Source organism: Poecile atricapillus, chromosome 37 (genome assembly GCF_030490865.1).
Source record: "Poecile atricapillus isolate bPoeAtr1 chromosome 37, bPoeAtr1.hap1, whole genome shotgun sequence".
In the NCBI taxonomy this organism is placed as follows: Eukaryota; Metazoa; Chordata; class Aves; order Passeriformes; family Paridae; genus Poecile; species Poecile atricapillus.
The window spans coordinates 3,017,510-3,038,722 of record NC_081285.1 but is presented as its reverse complement, the minus strand read 5'-3'; the positions used below and the strand labels follow the sequence as shown (position 1 = coordinate 3,038,722).

General features: G+C 56.5%; 1 protein-coding gene, 1 long non-coding RNA gene and 4 other non-coding genes across 7 annotated transcripts; 1 reads left to right on the top strand and 5 right to left on the bottom strand.

Moving 5' to 3' along the window:
- Positions 1 to 52: 52 nt before the first annotated feature.
- LOC131591055 (GRIP1-associated protein 1-like) lies at positions 53 to 14,343 on the bottom strand. Its single transcript, XM_058861483.1, has 22 exons — positions 14,275 to 14,343; positions 13,621 to 13,687; positions 13,460 to 13,521; positions 12,882 to 12,908; positions 12,227 to 12,334; positions 11,359 to 11,530; positions 10,835 to 10,908; positions 9,891 to 9,926; positions 9,276 to 9,307; positions 9,014 to 9,146; positions 8,518 to 8,691; positions 6,945 to 7,037; positions 6,025 to 6,084; positions 5,886 to 5,930; positions 5,145 to 5,231; positions 4,148 to 4,204; positions 3,928 to 4,027; positions 3,059 to 3,168; positions 2,146 to 2,280; positions 1,974 to 2,067; positions 793 to 926; positions 53 to 451 (listed from the first exon to the last, which is right to left on the bottom strand). The coding sequence occupies exons 1-22, from the start codon at positions 14,314 to 14,316 to the stop codon at positions 380 to 382; spliced, it is 1,914 nt and encodes a 637-aa protein (XP_058717466.1). The 5' UTR covers positions 14,317 to 14,343; the 3' UTR covers positions 53 to 379.
- A 904-nt stretch (positions 14,344 to 15,247) lies between these two features.
- LOC131591185 (U2 spliceosomal RNA) lies at positions 15,248 to 15,438 on the top strand. Its single transcript, XR_009280286.1, has one exon. It is a non-coding gene; the product is annotated as a U2 spliceosomal RNA (small nuclear RNA).
- A 1,818-nt stretch (positions 15,439 to 17,256) lies between these two features.
- On the bottom strand, positions 17,257 to 17,447 carry LOC131591184 (U2 spliceosomal RNA). The gene has a single exon (XR_009280285.1). It is a non-coding gene; the product is annotated as a U2 spliceosomal RNA (small nuclear RNA).
- A 710-nt stretch (positions 17,448 to 18,157) lies between these two features.
- On the bottom strand, positions 18,158 to 21,116 carry LOC131591162 (uncharacterized). 2 transcript variants are annotated; one of them, XR_009280268.1, is made up of 9 exons: positions 20,835 to 21,080; positions 20,688 to 20,721; positions 20,231 to 20,272; positions 19,840 to 19,908; positions 19,616 to 19,647; positions 19,267 to 19,352; positions 18,718 to 18,749; positions 18,480 to 18,504; positions 18,158 to 18,231 (listed from the first exon to the last, which is right to left on the bottom strand). It is a non-coding gene; the product is annotated as an uncharacterized LOC131591162 (long non-coding RNA). The 2 variants fall into 2 exon arrangements; XR_009280269.1 differs by lacking the exon at positions 20,835 to 21,080 and adding an exon at positions 21,098 to 21,116 and having other exon boundaries at positions 18,167 to 18,231; positions 18,480 to 18,749.
- On the bottom strand, positions 19,437 to 19,562 carry LOC131591178 (small nucleolar RNA SNORD22). The gene has a single exon (XR_009280280.1). It is a non-coding gene; the product is annotated as a small nucleolar RNA SNORD22 (small nucleolar RNA).
- Positions 20,547 to 20,622, bottom strand: LOC131591177 (small nucleolar RNA SNORD26). Its single transcript, XR_009280279.1, has one exon. It is a non-coding gene; the product is annotated as a small nucleolar RNA SNORD26 (small nucleolar RNA).
- Positions 21,117 to 21,213: the final 97 nt, after the last annotated feature.

Sequence of the window (21,213 nt, the reverse complement as noted above, 5' to 3'; positions counted from 1 at the left end):
TCACCGAGCCCGCCCACCCTCCTCGCAACGCAGCGAAATGACGTCACAGACAGCGATTCACATCGGGTTTATTGGGGTGGGGGGGAAAGAGGGGGGCGCATGCGGGACCCCCTTAAACGGGCAACGCCAGAGTGGGGACCACCTCCTCCTTAAAGGGGCAACGCCGCGGCGGGGACCGCCCCCGGTCTTAAAGGGGCAACGCCCTCCTGAGGAACACCCCCCCCCCCTTAAAGGGGCAACGCCACGGAAGTGTTCCGCCTTAAAGGGGCAATGCCAGGGAGGCCCAGCGCTTCCTTAAAGGGGCAACGCAGCAGCGGCCCGGCCGGGGGGCGGAGCCTGCGGGGGGACAGGCCCCGCCCACAAGGAGAGGCCCCGCCCCTCACGGGGGTCCCGGGGGGGTCGCTTGTTCCTTCCTGAGCTGCGCCAGCTCCTGGGACAGCGACTCCAGGTCCTGGAAAAGGCGGAATGGGGAGGGGGAACAGACCACGCCCACTGCGAGGCCACGCCCTTGCCATGGCCACGCCCACATCTTAAAGCCCCACCCCCACTTTAAGCTGGTTTTTTGTGCCCGTAAATGCAGTGATGTCATAGATTATGTCACACCCCCAAATTTAAAACCACGCCCCTTTAAGAGCCACACCCCCTTCCCCACCAGCCACACCCCCATAAGCCACACCCACCCTTCAGCCACACCCATTTGAGACCACGCCCATCTCAAACCACACCCATGGGCTCCGCCCTGGAAAGCCACACCCTGATAGGCCACGCCCCGCTCTGGCCCCGCCCCCTCACCTGGGCCAGGTGCAGGTTCTTGGTCAGCTGCTCTTCCAGAAGGTTCTGCAGCTTCTTGTTCATCTCCCGCAGCCCCTCCTCACCTGGCCCCGCCCCCGCCCCGCGCCGGGGGGGCCCCGCGGGACCCGCGGCCTCTGGGGACACACGGACAGGTGAGACAGGTGAGACAGGGGGACAGGGAGGGGACAGGGGGACAGGTGAGACAGGGGGACAGGGAGGGGACAGGGGGACAGGTGAGACAGGGGGACAGGGAGGGGACAGGGGGACAGGTGAGACAGGGGGACAGGGGGACAGGTGAAACTGGGACAGGTGTGACAGGGGGACAGGTGAGACAGGGGGACAGGGAGGGGACAGGTGAGAAGGGACAGGTGAGACAGGGGGACAGGGAGGGGACAGGTGAGAAGGGACAGGTGAGACAAGTGAGACGGGGACAGGTGAGACGGGGACAGGTGAGACTGGGACAGGTGAGACAGGGGGACAGGTGAGAAAGGACACGTGAGACCAGGACAGGTGAGACCAGCCAGGTGAGAAGGGACAGGTGAGACCAGCAAGGTGAGAAGGGACAGGTGAGAAGGGACAGGTGAGACCAGCCAGGTGAGACCAGCCAGGTGAGAGGGGACAGGTGAGACCAGGACAGGTGAGACCAGGACAGGTGAGACCAGGACAGGTGAGACCAGGACAGGTGAGAAGGGACAGGTGAGGGAACAGGTGAGACCAGCCAGGTGAGACCAGCCAGGTGAGACCAGCTAGGTGAGACCAGCACAGGTGAGACCAGCCAGGTGAGGGAACAGGTGAGAGGGAACAGGTGAGACCAGGACAGGTGAGACCAGCCAGGTGAGACCAGCCAGGTGAGACCAGGACAGGTGAGACCAGGACAGGTGAGACCAGCCAGGTGAGAAGGGACAGGTGAGACCAGCCAGGTGAGACCAGCACAGGTGAGACCAGCACAGGTGAGACCAGCCAGGTGAGACCAGGACAGGTGAGACCAGGACAGGTGAGACCAGCCAGGTGAGAGGGGACAGGTGAGACCAGCCAGGTGAGACTAGCCAGGTGAGACCAGGACAGGTGAGGGAACAGGTGAGACCAGCCAGGTGAGACCAGCCAGGTGAGCAGGACCAGCCATGCGTGAAGATCTGCGTGCGGCGCCAGGTGAGTCCCAGGTGTCCCCGCGGGCGCCTCACCTGTGCGGCTGTCGCGCACGAAGCTCTGGATGATGGCGCTCTTCCTGCACAGATCCTCCGCCATGGACGCGCTCGACACCTCCAGGTGCCTCACCTGCCCGGGTAAAGCCAGGTGAGCCGCGCCGGGAGCCCCTCCCAGCCCCTCCCAGTCCCTCCCAGTGCTCCCAGTTACCTTCTCCTCCAGCAGCCAGCGCTCCTGCTGGCTCTGGGCCAGCCGCTGGAACAGCTCGGCCACCTCTGCCGGGGACAGGCCCCCCCCGCCCGGGACCCCCCCGGCGCTGCCGCCCCCGGGGCTGCCCGAGCCCGACTGGGCGAGGGGGGCGTGGTCAGGGGGCGGGGTCACACCCTGGCCACGCCCCCTCCCCGTGGGTTACACAATAAGCCACGCCCACAATGCCACGCCCATCTAAGCCACGCCCCCAAAGTGGCCACGCCCACCAAACCACACCCATCTAAGCCACACCCACCAAATCATACCCCAATTAAATTTTTACACCCTAATTAATCCACGCCCACCAAACCACACCCTTTGTGGCCACGCCCACACACAAAACAAACCCCAATTAAATTTTTACACCCCAATTAAGCCATGCCCTAATTAGCCACGTCCACCAAGCCACACCCATCTAAGCCACGCCCACCAAATCACACCCCAATTAAATTTTTACATCCCAATTAAGCCACGCCCAAATTAGCCACGCCCACCAAGCCACACCCTTTGAAGCCACGCCCACACACAAAACACCCCAATTAAATTTTTACACCCCAATTAAATTTTTACACCCCAATTAAGCCATGCCCCAAAGTAGCCACGCCCACCAAGCCACACCCATCTAAGCCACACCCACCAAATCACATCCCAATTAAATTTTTACACCCCAATTAAGCCACGCCCCCAATAAACCACACCCTCTTAAGCCACGCCCCCGGGTTAATACCAAGCTCAGCTGTTAAGCCACGCCCACAGAGCCACACCCACGTGACCCCACCCATATAAACCACGCCCATTCCCAGGCCCCGCCCCCTTTTAATAAGCCACGCCCAGTTTTTCTAAGCCACGCCCCCCTCGCCGAGGCCACGCCCACCTTGGTGCTGCCGGGGGCGGAGCCATCGCGGCCCAGCGAGGACACGGAGCTGCTGTCACCGCCCGGGCCCCGCCCCGGGGAGCCCCCGTCCAAACCCAGCTCCTCCAGCCCTGGGGGACCCCAAAATCTCGTCAGGGAACCCCGAAATGTCATCAGGGGATCCCAAAATGTCATCGGGGATCCCCAAAATGTCATCAGGGAACCCCAAAATGTCATCAGGGATCCCCAAAATCTCGTCAGAGAACCCCGAAATGTCATCGGGGACCCCAAAATCTCATCAGGGAACCCCAAAATCTCGTCAGGGAACCCCGAAATGTCATCAGGGGATCCCAAAATGTCATCGGGGACCCCAAAATCTCGTCAGAGAACCCCGAAATGTCATTGGGGACCCTAAAATCTCATCAGGGAACCCCGAAATCTCGTCAGAGAACCCCTAAATGTCATCGGGGACCCCAAAATGTCATCGGGGACCCCAAAATGTCATCGGGGACCCCAAAATGTCATCGGGGATCCCAAAATCTTATCAGAGAACCCCAAAATCTTATCAGGGTCCCCAAAATCTTATCAGGGACCCCAAAATCTTATCAGAGAACCCCAAAATCTCATCAGGGAACCCCAAAATCTCATCAGGGACCCCAAAATCTTATCAGGGTCCCCAAAATCTCATCAGGGAACCCCAAAATCTCCTCAAAACCCTCCCAGGATTTGAAAGTCCCCTCCAAAAACTCCCCTGAGACCTCCCCAAATCCCTTTGTAACCCCTCCAAATCTCACTCAGGACCCCTCAAAATCCCTCAGGACCCCCCAAAACCCCTTCAGGACCCCCAAAATCCCCCCAGGACCCCCCAAATTTTGGGGTTCCCCCCTGACCCGAGCGGGTCCTGCTGGGCACCAGCAGCTCCTGCAGCCGCTCCTGCAGCCGCTCCCCCCGGCGCCGCTCCAGCTGCAGCTGCCTCCTCAGGTCCTTCAGCTGTTTTGGGGGGGGAAGATTTTGGGGGGGTTTTAGGGGGTGTTTGGGGGTCCCCCAAATCTCTGGGGAGGGTCCCCGAAAGTTTTAGGGGGTCCCCAAAGCCCCCCCGGGGTCACTCACGGCGGCGCTGCCTTTCTTCTCCAGGATGCGCTGCCCGTCCCGCACGTCCTTCAGCTCCTGCGGGGTTTGGGGGATTTTTGGGGGGTCCTGGGGGGTTTTGGGGGGTCCTGAGGGGTTTTGGGGGGTCCTGGGAGGGTTTTGGGGGTCCTAAGGGGATTTTGGGGGGTCCTGAGTGGGATTTGGAGGGGTTGCAAAGGGATTTGGGGGGGTCTCAGGGGAGTTTTTGGAGGGGACTTTCAGCTCCTGGGAGAGTTTTGAGGGGATTTTTGGGGTCCTGGGAAGGTTTTGGGGGGTCCTGGGAGGGTTTTGGGGGGTCCTGGGTGGATTTTGGGGGTCCTGAGGGATTTTGGGGGGTCCTGAGTGGGATTTGGAGGGGTTGCAAAGGGATTTGGGGTGATTTGTGGGGGTCTCAAGGGGTTTTGGGGGAGTTTTTGGAGGGGACTTTCAGCTCCTGGGAGAGTTTTTAGGGGATTTTGGGGGTCCTGGGAGGGTTTTGGGGGGTCCTGGGGGGATTTTGGGGGTCCTGAAGGATTTTGGGGGGTCCTGAGTGGGATTTGGAGGGGTTACAAAGGGATTTGGGGGGGTCTCAGGGGAGTTTTTGAAGGGGACTTTCAGCTTCTGGGAGGGGTTTTAGGAGATTTTGGGGGTCCTGGAAAGGTTTTGGGGGGTCCTGGGAGGGTTTTGGGGGGTCCTGGGGGGATTTTGGGGGGTCCTGAGGAATTTTGGGGTGTTCTGAGACAGTTTTGGGGTTTTGGGGCTGTTCTGTGGTGGTTTTGGGCTGTTTTGGGGAGATTTTGGGGCTGTTTTGAGCTGTTTTGGGGCTGTTCTGGAGCAATTTTGGGGCTGTTTTGAGGCTGTTTGGGGGGTATTTGGGGGTATTTGGGGTTATTTAGGGGTGTTTTGGGGGGTATTTGGGGGTGTTTTGGGGGGTATTTGGGGGTGTTTTGGGGTATTTGGGGGTGTTTTGGGGCTGTTTTGGGGTGTTTTGGGGTCACACCTGTCTCAGGGCGCGTCCCTCGGCCTCGTGCAGCTCCCGCTGCCGCTGCTCCTCCCCCAGCGCCACCCGCAGCTGCCCCAGCTCCTCCTGCAGGGGAAAATCACCCAAAATTTACCCAAAATCACCCAAAATCCCCTCAAAATTACCCAAAATCCCCTCAAAATTACCCAAAATCTCCCAAAATTTACTCACGATTTACCCAAATCCTCCAAATCCCCAAGAAATTCCTTCAAAATCCACCAAAGTCCCTCCAAAATCCCCCAAAATTTACCCAGAATCTCCCAAATTTACCCAAAATCCCCCAAAATCTACATAAAATTTCCCAAAATTTACCCAAAATCCAAAAAAATCCCCCAAATCCCAAAAAATCCCTCAGAAATTTAACCAAAATTGCCCAAATCCTCCAAAGTCCCTCCAAAATTTACCCAGAATCTCAAGATCTACCCAAAATCCCCAAAATTTACCCAAAATCTCCCCATAACCTCCCAAAATCCCCTAAAATTTACTCAAAATCCCTCAAAATTTACCCAAAATCCCCCCAAATTTACCCAAAATCTCCCCATTACCTCCCAAAATTTACCCAAAATCCCACAAAATTTATGCAAAATCCCCCAAATTTTATCCAAAATCCCCCCAAATTTATCCCAAATCCCCCAAATTTATCCCAAACCCCCCAAATTTATCCCAAATTTATCCCAAATCCCCCAAATTTACCCCAAATCCCCCCAAATTCCCGCTGACCTCGAGCTGCCCCCGCTGCTGCTCCTGCTCCTCCCGCAGCCGCTCCTGGGGGGGCACGGGGGGGGTTTTGGGGGGTCCCTGATGCCCAGGGGGGACCCCCAAAAGTGGGGAGGGGTCCCTGGGGGTCTCTGGGGCTCACCTGGGCGGCCTCGGCCTCGTGCAGGCGCTGGCGCAGCTGATCCCGCTCACCTGAGCACACCTGGGGGACCCCAAAATCTCCTTGGGGACCCCAAAAACCCTTCCCAGGACCCCAAAATCCCTTCCAGGATCCAAAATCTCCTTGGGGACCCCAAAAACCCTTCCCAGGACCCCAAAATCCCTTCCAGGACCCCAAAATCTCCCTGGGGAACCCCAAAATCCCTCCCAGGACCCAAAAACTCCTTGGGGACCCCAAAAACCCTTCCCAGGACTCCCCAAACCCCCCCAGGACCCCCCCAAATCCCTCCAGGATCCCCCCAGGACCCCCCCAACCTCTCCAGGAGCCCCCAAACCCCTCCAGGACCCCCTCAGACCTCCCCAGGACCGCTCAAACCCCCCCAGGACCCCCCCAATCCCTCCAGAACCTCCCCAAACCCCCCCAGGACCCCCCAACCCCTCCAGGGCCCCTCCAGGACCTCCCCAAACCTCTCCAAGACCCCCAAAATCCCCCCCAGGATCCCCCAAACCCCCAAAATCCCCCAATGCATACCCCCCAAACCTCTCCAGGACCCCCAAAATCCCCCCCAGGACCCCTCCAGGACCCCCCTAGCCCCCCCAGGACCCCCCAAACCCCCCCAGAACCTCCCCAAACCCCTCCAGGACCCCCTCAAACCCCTCCAGGACCCCCCCAATCCCCTCCAGAACCTCCTCAAACCCCCCCAGGACCTCCCCAATCCCCCCCAAACCCCCCCAGGACCCCCCAAACCCCCAAAATCCCCCAATACAGACCCCCCAAACCTCTCCAGGACCCCCCCCAGGACCCCCCAAACCCCCCCAGGACCCCCCAAACCCCCAAAATCCCCCAATACAGACCCCCCAAACCCCCCCAGGACCCCCCAGGACCCCCCAATCCCCCCCCACCTGCAGCTGTGTCTCCAGGCTCTGCCTCTGGCTCCGGCTGTCCCGCAGCTCCCGGGCCTGGGCCTCGCTCAGCTCCCGCAGCCCCCCCTGGGCCTGCCACAAACACGGGGGGCTCTGGGGGGCTCTGGGGGGCTCTGGGGGGTTCTATGGGGTCTCTATGGGGTCTCTTTGGGGTGCTATGGGGTGCTGAGGGGTCTCTGGGGGGTTCTATGGGGTTTCTGGGGGTCTCTGGGGTCTCTATGGGGTGCTGGGGAGTCTCTGGGGGGTTCTATGGGGTCTCTATGGGGTCTCTGTGAGGTTCTATGGGGTCACTATGGGGGGCTGGGGGTCTCTGGGGGTTCTATGGGGTCTCTGGGGGGTATCGGGGGTTCTATGGGGTCTCTTTCAGTCCCTATGGGTCGCTATGGTCTCTATGGGTCACTATGGGGTCCCTATGGGATCTATGGGATCTATGGGTCACTATGGGGTCTCAATAGGATCTATGGGGTCTCTATAGGATCTATAGGGTCTCTATAAGATCTAAGGGTCCCTATGGGATCTATGGGGTCCCTATGGGATCTATGGGTCACTATGGGATCTATGGGTCACCATGAGGTCCCTATGGGATTTATGGGGTCCCTATGGGATCTATGGGGTCCCTGGGGTCCCTATGGGATCTGTGGGGTCCCTATGGGATCTATGGGGTTTCTATAGGATCTATGTGTCCCTATGGGTTCCCTATGGGGTCCCTATGGGATCTATGGGTCCCTCTATGGGATCTATGGGTCACTATGGGATCTATGGGGTCTCTATAGGATCTATGGGATCTATGGGGTCCCTATGGGATCTATGGGGTTTCTATAGGATCTATGTGTCCCTATGGGATCTATGAGGTCCCTGGGGTCCCTATGGGATCTATGGGGTCCCTATGGGATCTATGGGTCCCTCTATGGGATCTATGGGTCACTATGGGATCTATGGGGTCTCTATAGGATCTATGGGATCTATGGGGTCCCTATGGGATCTATGGGGTCCCTATGGGATCTATGGGTCCCTATGGGATCTATGGGGTCTATGGGGTCCCAATGGGATCTATGGGGTCTCTATAGGATCTCTATGGGATCTATGGGGTCTATGGGGTCCCAATGGGATCTATGGGGTCTCTATAGGATCTATGGGATCTATGGGGTCCCTATGGGATCTATGGGTCCCTCTATGGGATCTATGGGTCACTATGGGATCTATGGGGTCTCTATAGGATCTATGGGATCTATGGGGTCCCTATGGGATCTATGGGGTCCCTATGGGATCTATGGGTCCCTATGGGATCTATGGGATCTATGGGGTCCCTATGGGATCTATGGGGTCCCTATAGGATCTATGAGGTCCCTGGGGTCCCTATGGGATCTATGGGGTCCCTATGGGATCTATGGGATCTATGGGGTCCCAATGGGATCTATGGGGTCCCTATGGGATCTATGGGGTCCCTGGGGTCCCTATGGGATCTATGGGGTCCCTGGGGTCCCAATGGGGTCTATGGGGTCCCTATGGGGTCTATGGGGTCCCTATGGGGTCTATGGGGTCCCTGCCCCACCTGTGTGGCCGCCTCCAGCTCCTGCTGCAGCCTCCGGCCCCGCGCCCGCAGCTCCCGCGCCTCCGAATCCCAGCGGGCCCTGAGCGCCTCGGCCTCAGCCCTGGGGGGCACAGCTGGGACCCCCGAACTGGGGACACCCCAAAACCCCCCCGGGACCCCCCCCAGGACACCCCAAAACCCCCCAGAAACCCCCACTGGGACCCCCGAACTGGGGACACCCCAAAACCCCCCCGGGACCCCCCCAGGACACCCCAAAACCCCCCCGGGACCCCCCCAGGACACCCCAAAACCCCCCTGGGACCCCCTAAAGAACACCCCAAAACCCCTCTGGGACCCCCGAACTGGGGACACCCCAAAACCCCTCCGGGACCCCAAACCCAGCCAGGAGACCCCAAAAATCCACCCAGGACACCCCAAAATCCACTCAAGAGACACCAAAAATTCCCCCCAAAAATCCCCCTGGGACCCAAAAAGTCCCCAAAAATTCCCCCCAAAAATGCCCCAAAATTCCCCCAAAATTCCCCCAAAAATGCCCCAAATTTCCCCAAAATTCACACAAATTTCCCCCAAGATTCCCCCACCGGCTCTCCTGGAGCAGCGCCTCCTTCTCCTCCTGCAGCCGGAGAAAACTGGGGAAAAAACAGGGAAAAATGGGCAAAAAATATTGGGAAAAATGGACAAAAATGGGGGGAAAGGAGGAAAAAAAAAAGACAAAAAAATGCTGGGAAACCCCCCCAAAATGTTCCCAAAATTCTCACCTTTCCCGCTGTTCCCGCAGCTCCTCGGTCAGCTGCGAAATTTGGGGTGGGGGACACAAAATTGGGGAGGGGGAAAAGCTTGGACCCCCCTAAATCCCAAAATTTTTCCCCCCCAGGACCAAAATCTTCCCCAAATTCCCCCTTGGAGCCCCCAAAATCCCCCCCAAATCCTTCTGGGACCTAAATCTTAAAAAATTTTATGTTCAGGAGGCTCCAAAAAACTCAAATCCCACCCAAATCTTTCCCAAGTTTCCTAAAATCAGCTCAAATTATCTGGAAAAAAAACAAATTTCCCTTCAGAGCTCCCCAAAAAACTCAAATCTCACCCAAAGAACCACAAATCGCCCTCAGAAGCCTCAAAAAAACTCAAATCCCACCTAAAAAACCCCAAATCTCCCTCAAATCCCCCCAAAAAACCCACAAATCCTCCCCAAAAAATCCCAAATTCTCCCAAAAAAAAACAAATTCCTCTTCAGAGCCCTCAAAAAAACTCAAATCCCACCCAAAAAACCCCAAATCCCCCTCAAGAGACCCCAAAAAACCCCAAATCCTCCCCAAAAAACCCAAAATTCCCCCCAAAATTCCCCCAAATCTCCCCAAATTTCCCCCCCTCACCTTGGCCACCTCCTCCTGCAGCTGGGCCAGCTCTGCCTGCAAGAGACCCCTGTGAGACCCCTCCCCAAATTCCATCTCCCCCCTCCCCAAATCCCCCCCAAAAATCCCATTTGTATTTTATTTTTATCTTATTTTTATTATTTTTATTTTATTTTGTTTTATTTTATTTTATTTTATTTTATTTTATTTTATTTTTTTATTATTTTTATTTTATTTTTTATTTTATTTATATTTTTAATTTTATTTTTATTTCATTTTTATTTCTTTCTTTTTATTTTATTTTTATCATTATTTTTTATTTTTATGTTATTATTATTATTATTTTTATTTTATTTTTTAATTTATTTATATTTTACTTTTATTTTATTTTTATTTCATTTTTATTTCTTTCTTTTTATTTTATTTTTATCATTATTTTTTATTTTTATTTTATTTTTGTTACTTTTATTTTTTATTTTATTTATATATTACTTTATTTTTATTTTATTTTATTTATTTCTATTTTATTTTTATTTTGACTAATTTTATTTTTATTTCATTTTTATTTCTTTATTTTTATTTTATTTTTATCATTATTATCATTGTTTTCTATTTTTTATTTTATTATTATTATTTTTATTGTATTTTATTTTATTTTATTTTTATTTTATTTTACTTTATTTTTATTTTATCTTTATTTTTATTTTATCTTTGTTTTTATTTTTATTTTTTATTTTTATTTTTTATCCCACCCCCAAGCCCCCTCCCCAATTTATTCCCCCCTCCCAAAAATTCACCCCCAGACCCTTTTTAACCCCCCCCAAAAAAAAAAACCCCAAAACCCCCCCAAATTCTTGATCCCTTTAAATCCCAAATTTTCCTCCTCAGAACCCCAAAAATGACCCAAATCCCCCCAAAAAAAGCCCCCAGACCCATTTCCCCCCCCCCAAAAAATCCCCCCCTACCTGAGCTGGAGGCTCCTTGGGGGGGGCGTCCCCCCCTCCCCCCTCCTCCGGTTTTTGGGGGGGCTCTGGGGGGGCTGTGAGGGGGGAGGGGCGTCAGAGACCCCCCCCCAAAATTCCTGGCACCCCAAAACCCCCCCCCCCCAAATTTTTGGGACCCCAAATTTTCCAAAATCCCCCCCCAGACCCCCACAAATTCTGGGATTCTCCCCCCAAAACCCCTCAAGGACCCCCCCCCAAATTCTCAAAACCCCCCAAAATCCCCCAAATTATCAAGACCCCCCCCAAAACCTCTCCAGACCCCCCCCAAAATTCTCATGACCCCCCAAAACCTCTCCAGACCCCCCCCAAAATTCTCAAAACCCCCCAAAACCTCTCCAGACCCCCCCAAAATTCTCATGACCCCCCAAAACCTCTTCAGGACCCCCCCAAAATTCTCATGACCCCCCAAAATCTCTCCAGGACCCCCCCAGACCTCTGAGACCCCCCCCAAATTCCCCTGGGACCCCCCAAATCCTCCCCCTCACCTTTGGGGGGCTCCTCATCCCCCTGGGCTCCATCCTGGGGGGGCTGGGCTGAATTTGGGGGGGTCCCTGGGGGGTCCTGGGGGGCCCCGGGGGGGTCTCGGGGGGCTCCCCCTGCCCCCCCCTCCTGCAGCCGCCGGTTCTCCTCCTCGAGCCCCTCGATCTGGGCACAGAGCTGGGACCCCCCCCCCAGGTCAGAGACCCCCGAAATCCACCCCAAAATACCCCTGGGACCCCCAAAATCCACCCCAAAAACACCCCTGGGTCAGGGACCCCCAAAATCATCCCTGGGACCCCCAAAATCCACCCCAAAAACACCCCTGGGTCAGGGACCCCCAAAATCAACTCCGGGACCCCCAAAATCCACCCCAAAATCAGCCCAGGGACCCCCAAAATCCACCCCAAAAACACCCCTGGGTCAGGGACCCCCAAAATCAGCCCTGGGACCCCCAAAATCCACCCCAAAAAAACCTCTGGGACCCCCAAAACAACCCTGGGACCCACCCAGGTTCAGAGACCCCAAAAACCACCCCAAAAAACAACCCCAGGATGCCCAAAATGAACCTTGGGACCCCCAAAATTCACCCCAAAATCAGCCCTGGGACCCTCAAAACACCCTTGGGACCTGCCCTGGATCAGGGACCCCCAAAATCCACCCCAAAATCAGCCCTGGGACCCCCAAAATCAGCCCTGGGACCCCCAAAACGACCCCAAGACCTTCCAAAACAACCTCAGAGACCCCCCAAAAACACCCCTGGGAGGCTGCAGGTGACCCAAAATGAGACCCCCTGGGGGTTGGGGGTCCCAGGAGGGATTTTGGGGGGATTTTGGGGGATTTGGGGGGATTTTGGGGGGATTTTGGGGGTCCCACCTTGGCCAGTTCCCGGAGCAAGGTGCTGTTCTGGAGGCGGAAATCGTCCTCTTGACTCTGCAGCTTCCCCTGGAGCATCCTGGTCTCACCCAGCAGCGCCTCCACCTCCTGGGGACCCCCAAAATTGAACTCAGACACCCCAAAAATGAACTCAGGCACCCCAAAAATGGGTTCAGACACCCCAAAAATGGGATGGGAACCCTCAAAATACCCCCAAACCCACCCAGTAAAGTCCCAAGGAGACCCTAAAAACCCTCCTGGAACATCCTGGTCTCACCCAGCAGCGCCTCCACCTCTTGGGGACCCCCAAAAATGAACTCAGGCACCCCAAAAATGAACTCAGGCACCCCAAAAATGGGTTCAGACACCCCAAAAATGGGTTCAGGCACCCCAAAAACGGGATGGGAACCCCCAAAAATGGGACAGAACCCTCAAAAATTAACCCAGAGACCCCAAAAATGAAGGCAGAGAATCCAAAAATGGGATAGAACCCCCCAGAAATGAACCCTAGACCCCCCCAAAACACCCCTGAACCCCCCCAGAGACCCCAAAATGAACCCAGAGACCCCAAAATGAACCCAGAGACCCCAAAACACCTCAAAATTCCCCAAAATCCCCCCGGGACCCCCCCCCAAATTCCCCCCCCAGGACCCACCTGGGCCTTCTTGCTCTTACTGAGGGCCTGGAAAAGAAGGGGAGGGGTCACAGGGGGAATTTGGGGATCCCAGAAGGGTCCTGGGGGGATTTTTGGGGTCCCAGAAGGGTCCTGGGGGGATTTTTGGGGTCACAGGAAGATCCTGGGGGTGTCTTGGGGAAAATTTGGGGGATTTTAGGGGTCACAGAAGGGTCCTGGGGCGATTTTTGGGGTCCCAGAAGGGTCCTGGGGGGATTTTTGGGGTCACAGAAGGATCCTGGGGGTGTCTTGAAGGGAATTTGGGGGGAATTTGGGGGATTTTAGGGGTCACAGGAGGGTCCTGGGGGAAATTTGGGTGATCCTGGGGGGATTTTTGGGGTCACAGGAAGATCCTGGGGGCTCCTGGAGGGAGTCTGGGGGGAATTTGGGGGATTTTAGGGGTCTCAGGAGGGTCCTGGGGGCTCCTGGGGGGGAATTTGTGGGATTTTAGGGGTCTCAGAGGGTCCTGAGAGGAATTTTAGGGGTCCCAGGAGTGTCCTGATGTGGGGAGGGGTCACAAGAAGAATTTGGGATTATTTTGGGGACATCTCCACCCTCACCTTGTTTGCCTTGGCCAAGTCCCTGTCCAGCGTCTGCACCCTCTGCCGCAGCCCCGACAGCTCTGGAGGGGTCACAGAAATGAGGAGGGGGCTTCCAGGACCCCCAAAAACCCCCCAAAAACCCCCCAAAAACCCCCCAAAACCCCCCAAAACCCCCGTACCGGCGCCGTTCTTGCGCAGCTCATCCGACAGCCGGTAATTCTCGGTGCGCAGCTCCAGCAGCTGCGCCTGGGGGGGCAACGGGAGGGGATTTGGGGAGGGGGCAAAGAGACCCCCGGGACCCCCCCCCAAAATACCCTCGGTTTCTGTGAGACCCCCAAAACCCCCTCAGGTTTTTCTGGAGGTCCACCAGGAACCCCCCGAGCCCCTCAGGAACCTCAAAACCTCCCTAAAATCCACCCTGAGACCCCCAAAACCCCTCCCGAGACCCCCCAAAACCCCTCAGGCTTTTCTGGAGCTCCCCCAGGATCCCCCGAGCTCCTCAGGAGCTTCCAAACCTCCCTAAAATCCATCCCGAGACCCCCAAAATCCCCCTGAAACCCCCGATCCTGACACACCCAAGGACCCCCGGAGCAGCCCCCAGGACCCCCTCAGTCCTCCCAAAGCCCCGGGACCCCCCAAGACCCCCCCGAGCCCCCTCAGGACCCCTCACGACCTCCCCGAGCCCCACCGGGCTCCCCAGAATCCCCCCAAAAGCCCCTCCAGGACCCTTTATAACCCCTCCATGATGCTTCCGCCACCCCTCTCAGGACCCCCAGACCCCTGGGAGCCCCCCCAGGAACCCCCCGAGCCCCCCCGGGACCCCCGGCCCGCACCTGCATCCTTTGGAACTCCTCGGCCGACAGGGCCTGCGCCATCTTGGCGCGCAGGACCCCCCCCCCCCCCCCCCCCCGCCTCGGCAGGAGGGGACGGAAGTGGCCGCTCTACCCCAGCGCGGGGTCATAGAGACGACAGAGCACGGCCATAAACGGGATCATAAAGTTCGGTCCTCCATTCGGTCAGAGCGGCTCAGAGAACCCTAAAATTAAGTCCTCCAAAGCGGCCAGAGCGGCCGGGGGGGGCGGGGGTATCATAGAGCTCAGTCCTCCCAGCCGGGACCATAGAGAACATCCAGGCCGCGCAGAGAGCCCTCAGGGCAATACAAATCTCCCTCCGCCTGTTTTTGGGGGGTCCTGGGGGTCCTGGGGGGGTTTGGGGTTGTGTCCCCCCATTCCAGAGGGAGCACGGGACCCCCTGAGCCTCAGCACCGATGCGGGATCCCCGTTGTGGGGGATGTAGGGCGCCCTCTGTTAGTGGAGGTCTCCAGGGACGCCCCCTCCCCAAAATCTCCGGCGCCCCTCAGGGAACGCCCCCCACCCTTGAACCCCCCCAGCCCGGGTGCCACAGGGAGCCGGCAGCGCCTGGAGCGATATTTTGGGGAAAACTGGAAATTCTGGGGCTCGGCGGGGGCGAAAGGCGAGAGAAAATCGCGGGATGGGCTGGAAAATGAGAAGAGGAAACGGGGAACGGCTGAGGGGAGGCAGGACGGGGGGGGAGTTATGTAGATTAAATAGGCGGGGTTATTCAAAATAAATATAAAGCAGCCACCAAGGGCATCACGGGAGCAAAATTGGGGCAGAATTCGGGGGTTTCGGGGCTCGGCGCGGGCGGAGCGCGGGAGCGAAGCGCGGAGCGGCTGCGGAAAAGCTCCCGGAGCGGCTCGGGGCGGCTGCGGGGGCGGCGCGGGGGTGACCGTGAGGTTCGGGCGGGCCGAGCGGGGCCGGCTGCGGGGCGCGGAATGAGCCCAACATCGCTTCTCGGCCTTTTGGCTAAGATCAAGTGTAGTATCTGTTCTTATCAGTTTAATATCTGATACGTCCTCGATGAGAGGACTTCATATTAAACGGATTTTTGGGCTCGGGAGTTGGACCCGGAGCTTGCTCCCTCCGCTCCGCGCATCGTCCCGGTATTGCAGTGCCTCCGGGAACGGTGCACCCCGCTCGGGGTCATTTTACTGGTTAAAAACAGATTCAATTTCTTCACTTCGATCGCGATATTCCTGCGTTTCAGTCTTCAACCCTTCTCTATCGCGATATCCCCGACTTGCTCCTCACACCCGGACCCTTCTCTCCCCCTCCCGCTGCCGCTGTCCCCGCACCGGTCCCGCCGCGCTCCGAGCGACCGCCCGTGGCCATCGAGCGCCGATCTATCGTGGTTCTATCACCGATCTATCGTGGTTCTATCACCGATCTATGGTGGTTCTATCACCGATCTATCGTGGTTCTATCACCCATTTATCACCGTTCTATCGCAGTTCTACTGCCGATCTATCGCGGTTCTATCGCCGATCCATCGTGGTTCTATCACCCATTTATCACCGTTCTATCGCAGCTCTACTGCCGCTCTAACGCGGTTCTATGGCGCCCACAGCTCCGCCATCGCCGCTCGGCCTCGCTCCCGCCGTGTCCCGCGGCTCCCGCTGCGCTCCCGGGGGTTTATCCCGAACAGATCGACCCCGTCCCGCTCCCGATCGCCTTCGCTCCTCGGAGCGGCCCCGAACACGGTGCCGGGAGCGGCTCCCGCTGCAGCGGAGCCGCCCCTCGGGAGCTGCCGCTTTCCCCCATCCCCTCACCAGGCTCCGGGAAACGGCGCCGGCTTCTCCCCGCTCCCGCCGCGGGCTGAGGGCCCGGCATTCAGCGGCTGAGGGGTATCGTGTGTCTGTCGCGACTCCCGACACGGCTCTGGGCCCAAATGTCGCCGTTGTCCCCTCAGGTCCCGGGGCTCCCCTCACGCGGTTTCCCGCCCGCCGCCATTTTCATCCCCCACCTCAGGGGGACAGCAGAGAATCCCGGCAGAGAAACGACTGAAAAACGATAAAAATACCTAAAAATACCTTAAAATAACAATAAAAAATATATTTATTAAATAAAACACGTTGCGTTTTAAATGTCGCGTTTTCCCCCTCAGGTCCCCGGGCTCCCCTCACGCGCTTTCCCGCCCGCGGCCACTTTGATCCCCCACCTCAGGGGGACAGCAGAGAATCCCGGCAGAGAAACGACTGAAAAACGGTAAAAATACCTAAAAATAATAATAAAATAAGTACATTTAATAAATAAAATACGTTCCGTTTTAAAATGTCGCCGTTGCCGCCTCAGATCCCCGGGCTCCCCTCACGCGCTTTCCCGCCCGCGGCCACTTTGATCACCGACCTCAGGGGGACAGCAGAGAATCCAGGAAAAAAAACGACAGAAAAACAGTAAAAATGCCAAAAATAAATAATAAAATAAGTACATTTAAGAAATAAAACACGTTCCGTTTTAAATGTCGCACTTTCCCCCTCAGGTCCCGGTGCCCGGGGCTCCCCTCACGCGCTTTCCCGCCCGCCGCCGTTTTTTTCCCCGGCCTCAGGGCGACAGCAGAGAATCCCAGCAAACGACCAAAAAAAGGTAAAAATACCTAAAAGTAATAATTTTAAAAACACATTTAATAAGTAAAACACTTTGGCTCGCCTCACAGACCCATTTATTGAAACATTCCCGCTCCCCTCTGTCCCATTTTAGAACGGAACACATCCGATATAAACGCGCATTACATTACCGGCTTTTTGCAAACATTAAAACAAATATTAAATGTAAAATGTTTGCGAGCGCGGCGGGGCCGGTGCAGGGACAGCGGCAGCGGGAGGGGGAGAAAAGGGTCCGGGCGTGAGGAGCAGCTTGGGGATATCGCGATAGAGAAGGGTTGGAGGTTGAAACGCAGGAATATCGCGATCGAAGTGAAGCAATTGAATCTGTTTTTAACCAGTAAAATGACCCCGAGCGGGGTGCACCGTTCCCGGAGGCACTGCAATACCGGGACGATGCGCGGAGCGGAGGGAGCAAGCTCCGGGTCCAACTCCCGAGCCCAAAAATCCGTTTAATATGAAGTCCTCTCATCGAGGACGTATCAGATATTAAACTGATAAGAACAGATACTACACTTGATCTTAGCCAAAAGGCCGAGAAGCGATGTTGGGCTCATTCCGCGCCCCGCAGCCGGCCCCGCTCGGCCCGCCCGAACCTCACGGTCACCCCCGCGCCGCCCCCGCAGCCGCCCCGAGCCGCTCCGGGAGCTTTTCCGCAGCCGCTCCGCGCTTCGCTCCCGCGCTCCGCCCGCGCCGAGCCCCGAAACCCCCGAATTCTGCCCCAATTTTGCTCCCGTGATGCCTTTCGGGGGGGTGTGGGTGTGTCGCGTTGTCTCTAATTTGAATAACCCCGCCTATTTAATCTGCATAACCCCGCCCTTCATACGGCCCCGCCCCTCAGCTCTCCGCTCCTGATTGGATGATCGAGCGCTCATTTGCATTCGCCACGCCCCTTAAAGCATGAAACCGCACTCATTAGCATAACCGCGAATAAATAATGACATCATTAAATATCTATTAAATAATCTATTTCGCAGTGCTCGATTAGCATAACTAAATATTAATTTGCATATCCACGGCCGCATTCCGGGTTTGGGGGGACTTTGGGGCGTTTCTCTCTTTTTTGGGAATTTTGGGGGGATCCGGGCAGGGCCAAAATCCTTCAAAGGTTCAAAAATTGGATTTTTAACCCAAAATTTGGGGTCCTGGGCTGAGTTTTGTCCCCAGGCAAGGACGCTGGAGGGGCTCAGGGGAATGGGACCCCCCACCCCAACCCCATCTGTGGGCTCCCCCCTCCCCAAATAAAAACAAACTCAAGGTTTTTAACAAAAATAGCGATTTTTATTTATATTGATGAAAAGTTCTTTGATTTGCATCGATGATCCAAGAGCTGCAAAAAAAAAAAAAATTTCAAGGGATGAAAGTTTTAAAATTGAATTAAATTTAAAATTTAAAACTCTTTTTAAATTGTTTCACAACCCAAGACCCCCCTCAAATCCCAGAGACCCCCCAAAGCCCCCTTCAGCCTCAGGAGGAACCGCTCATCACAGGGCTCAGTCTGGGGCGGTATCGCCTCATCCTCGGCAGGGGGGGACCCCAAAAAAGCCCCCAAAGCCCCCCCAAAAGCGCTGAACTCACCTGAGCCCCCCGAGAGCTGCAGCACCTGCGGGGCAGCAGAGAGGGGAGGGGGTCAGGGGGTCCCCTCACCCCCAGGACCCCCCCAGGGAACCCCCTCCCCAATTTTTCAGGTGTTCGGGTGTTTTCAGGGGGGTCAAAGTGAGCTAGTGACATCATCACCAAAACTGGGGGGCACTGCGTGGGGGGTGACATCACTGATGATGTCACCAGTTAGGTCACGCCCCACTCATTTGCATACCTGGCTCCAGGTGTGTCCTAGGCTGAAGTCACCTGCAAGGGGGGGGGGGTACAAAGGGGGGGGTCAGGGGGATCCTGGGAGAATTTGGGGACCCCAAAAGGGGGTCAGGACCCCCTGGGTCAGTCCTTGTGTCCTCAGCAGCAGCCTCAGCCGAACGAGATTCGTGAGGTCATCACCCCGGGGGGGCCCCAAAACACCCCAGGACCCCCAAAAACCAGCCATGGGACCCCCTGAGACCCCCAAAACCCGACCATGGGACCCCCTGAGACCCCCAGAACTCAGCCATGGGACCCTCATGTTGACCCCCAAAACCCGGCCATGGGACCCCTCTGAGACCCCCAAAACTTTGCCATGGGACCCCTGTATTGACCCCCCCAAACCTGACCATGGGACCCCCGTGTTGGCCCCCAAAAACCAGCCATGGGACCCCCGTACTGATCCCCAAAACTCGGCCATGGGACCCCTGTATTGACCCCCCCGAGACCCCCAAACCTCACCCAGGGTGAACAATGCCCCCCTCAGGACCCCCAGGAGGAGAAGAGGGGTTACCTCGTGCCCCCCAAAGTCACGAGCTGGCCTCAGGACCCCCGGCTCTGCCCCGTGGGGGAAGGGGCTCACCCCAACGGGATTGAATCCTGGAATGGAAATAGAGGAGGGGTCACTGAGTGCCCTGGACACCCCAAAATCCCCCTCAGAACCCCAAAAGAGCCCCTCCGAGGCCCCCTCAGACCGTCCCCGCTGGGACTGCTCGTCCTCTCTTCCCCCCGGGGGCTCCAGGGGGTTCCACCTTTGCAGGTCCTGGGCCCGCCGGGGGGGTCAGACGGGTGGGGGTTTCCTCATGGGGGGCCTGGGACCCCCAAACCCCAAAACCTCCAGCCCAGGGACCCCCAGAACTCACCAGGGGGCTCAGGGGATCCTCAGCTCCCGTGGCTGTGGAGGAAATCGGGGGTTCAGAGGAGCCCAGAGCCCTGTGGGAGGGGGTGTAGCCCCCTCCCCAAATCCGATCAGGGCTTTGGTAACTCGGAGCTGCCATCGGACGCGTCCTCCAGCCCGGGGTGTCATCGCTTCGGACTGGGGGGCCTTGGGGGGACATTTTGGGGGGGTTTAGGGGGCGGCACTGACCTGAGCTCGGGTCATTGTGGTCACTTCAGGGTGCCCTGAAGGTCACCCCGGGCTGAGGTTTCTGCCACACTACAAAATACAAATAATTTACTTATTATTGTATATAATTAGCACACAATTAACAATATATTATGTAAAATTTATTATAGGAATCATTAATTATTAATTAGTTAATTGTGAGTCCCCTCCCAGCTGCTCTCAGCGCTCACGTGGCATCAGGGACCCTCAGCCATATGCTTGTCATTGTCACTCCTCACCGAACAGCGAGAAAAGGGGGGGGGGGGACACCCCAAAATCTGCACCCCTGGGGTGGCTTTAGGGAGGGAATTCCAAGAGAAAATCCCGTGTTTTTCCCAGGAATAAAAAAAAGTGTCATAAAGAGCGGGCTCACCTGGGGAGGGGCCACGGGGAACCCGCGGATGAGGATTCCATGCTTTGAAAATAAGGGAAAAAAGGGTTAAAATGGCGATTTATGGACAAAGTTGGTACTTCAAACACTTTAAGTGCCACGAGGGTTTAAAATCTCGTGGGTCTCGCACGGATCTGAACTCTACACGTGGTTTAAGCCTCCCCAAAAGGGGTTAACCCAGTTTTCACCCCCGTAAAAGAGCGTTAAACCCGGTTTTAACCCCCCCATGTGGGTCTGATCCGTTCCATGATGGTTTCAAATCCTCCCACAGGGATCTGGACCCCCCTCGTGGGTCAGTGCCACTCAGAACTTGTTCCAGAAGCTTCTCCACTGACCCATCAGCAAGAGAGAGTTCAGAGTGATCATCCCCGCAGCACTGCTGCCCAATCTGCCCTAAAATCCACCTTTCTAAACCCAAAAAGGCTGGTTAAAGACCCACCTCCGAGAGAAGCATTGTTTTCCGGGCTTGAATACTAAGAAATAAACAAAAAATAAAAGGCGTTAGAGACTATGATGTGAGCATCATGGTGCAGCCAACCCCCAGGCCGGAGCAGGACTAGCCCTCAGAGAACTCCAAATTCTTCACCGCGCCATCAGCACAGGTCTGTGAGAGATTCATCCCCGAGCAGGCCCCTGGGGAAGGCGCTGACCCCTCCCGGAACTCCTCAGGGACGCACAGAGCGCCTGCGCCGTGAGGGGAACAGCGCCGCAGGAAGAGCTCCGGGCCGCTCCCCGTTAGCCCGGGGAGAGGGGAATTGGTTATCGAGGCCGCCGCACCCCCCTGAAACCCTCTTGAAACCCCCTCAGAGCCTCCCCTCAGGTCACAGCCCGAACGGAATCGGAACCAACCTTTCCCTCTCGCTGCTGGACAAAATGGCCGCCTTGCTGCCTCACGGGCGCTTAAATAGCGCGCGGGGCATGCCGGGAAGGGGGCGGGGCGCGAGCGCTGAGGGGGCGGGAAAGGC

Excerpts from the sequence above, each read along its gene's own strand:
- LOC131591055 (XM_058861483.1), bottom strand. The coding sequence starts at position 14,316 with ATGGCGCAGGCCCTGTCGGCCGAGGAGTTCCAAAGGATGCAG. Across the intron at positions 11,531-12,226 it reads TGCTCCGGGAACTGGCCAAG|CTCTGTGCCCAGATCGAGGG; the intron begins GTGGGACCCCCA and ends GGGGGGTCCCAG. Across the intron at positions 9,927-10,834 it reads CCAAGGAGCCTCCAGCTCAG|GCAGAGCTGGCCCAGCTGCA; the intron begins GTAGGGGGGGAT and ends GGTCTCTTGCAG.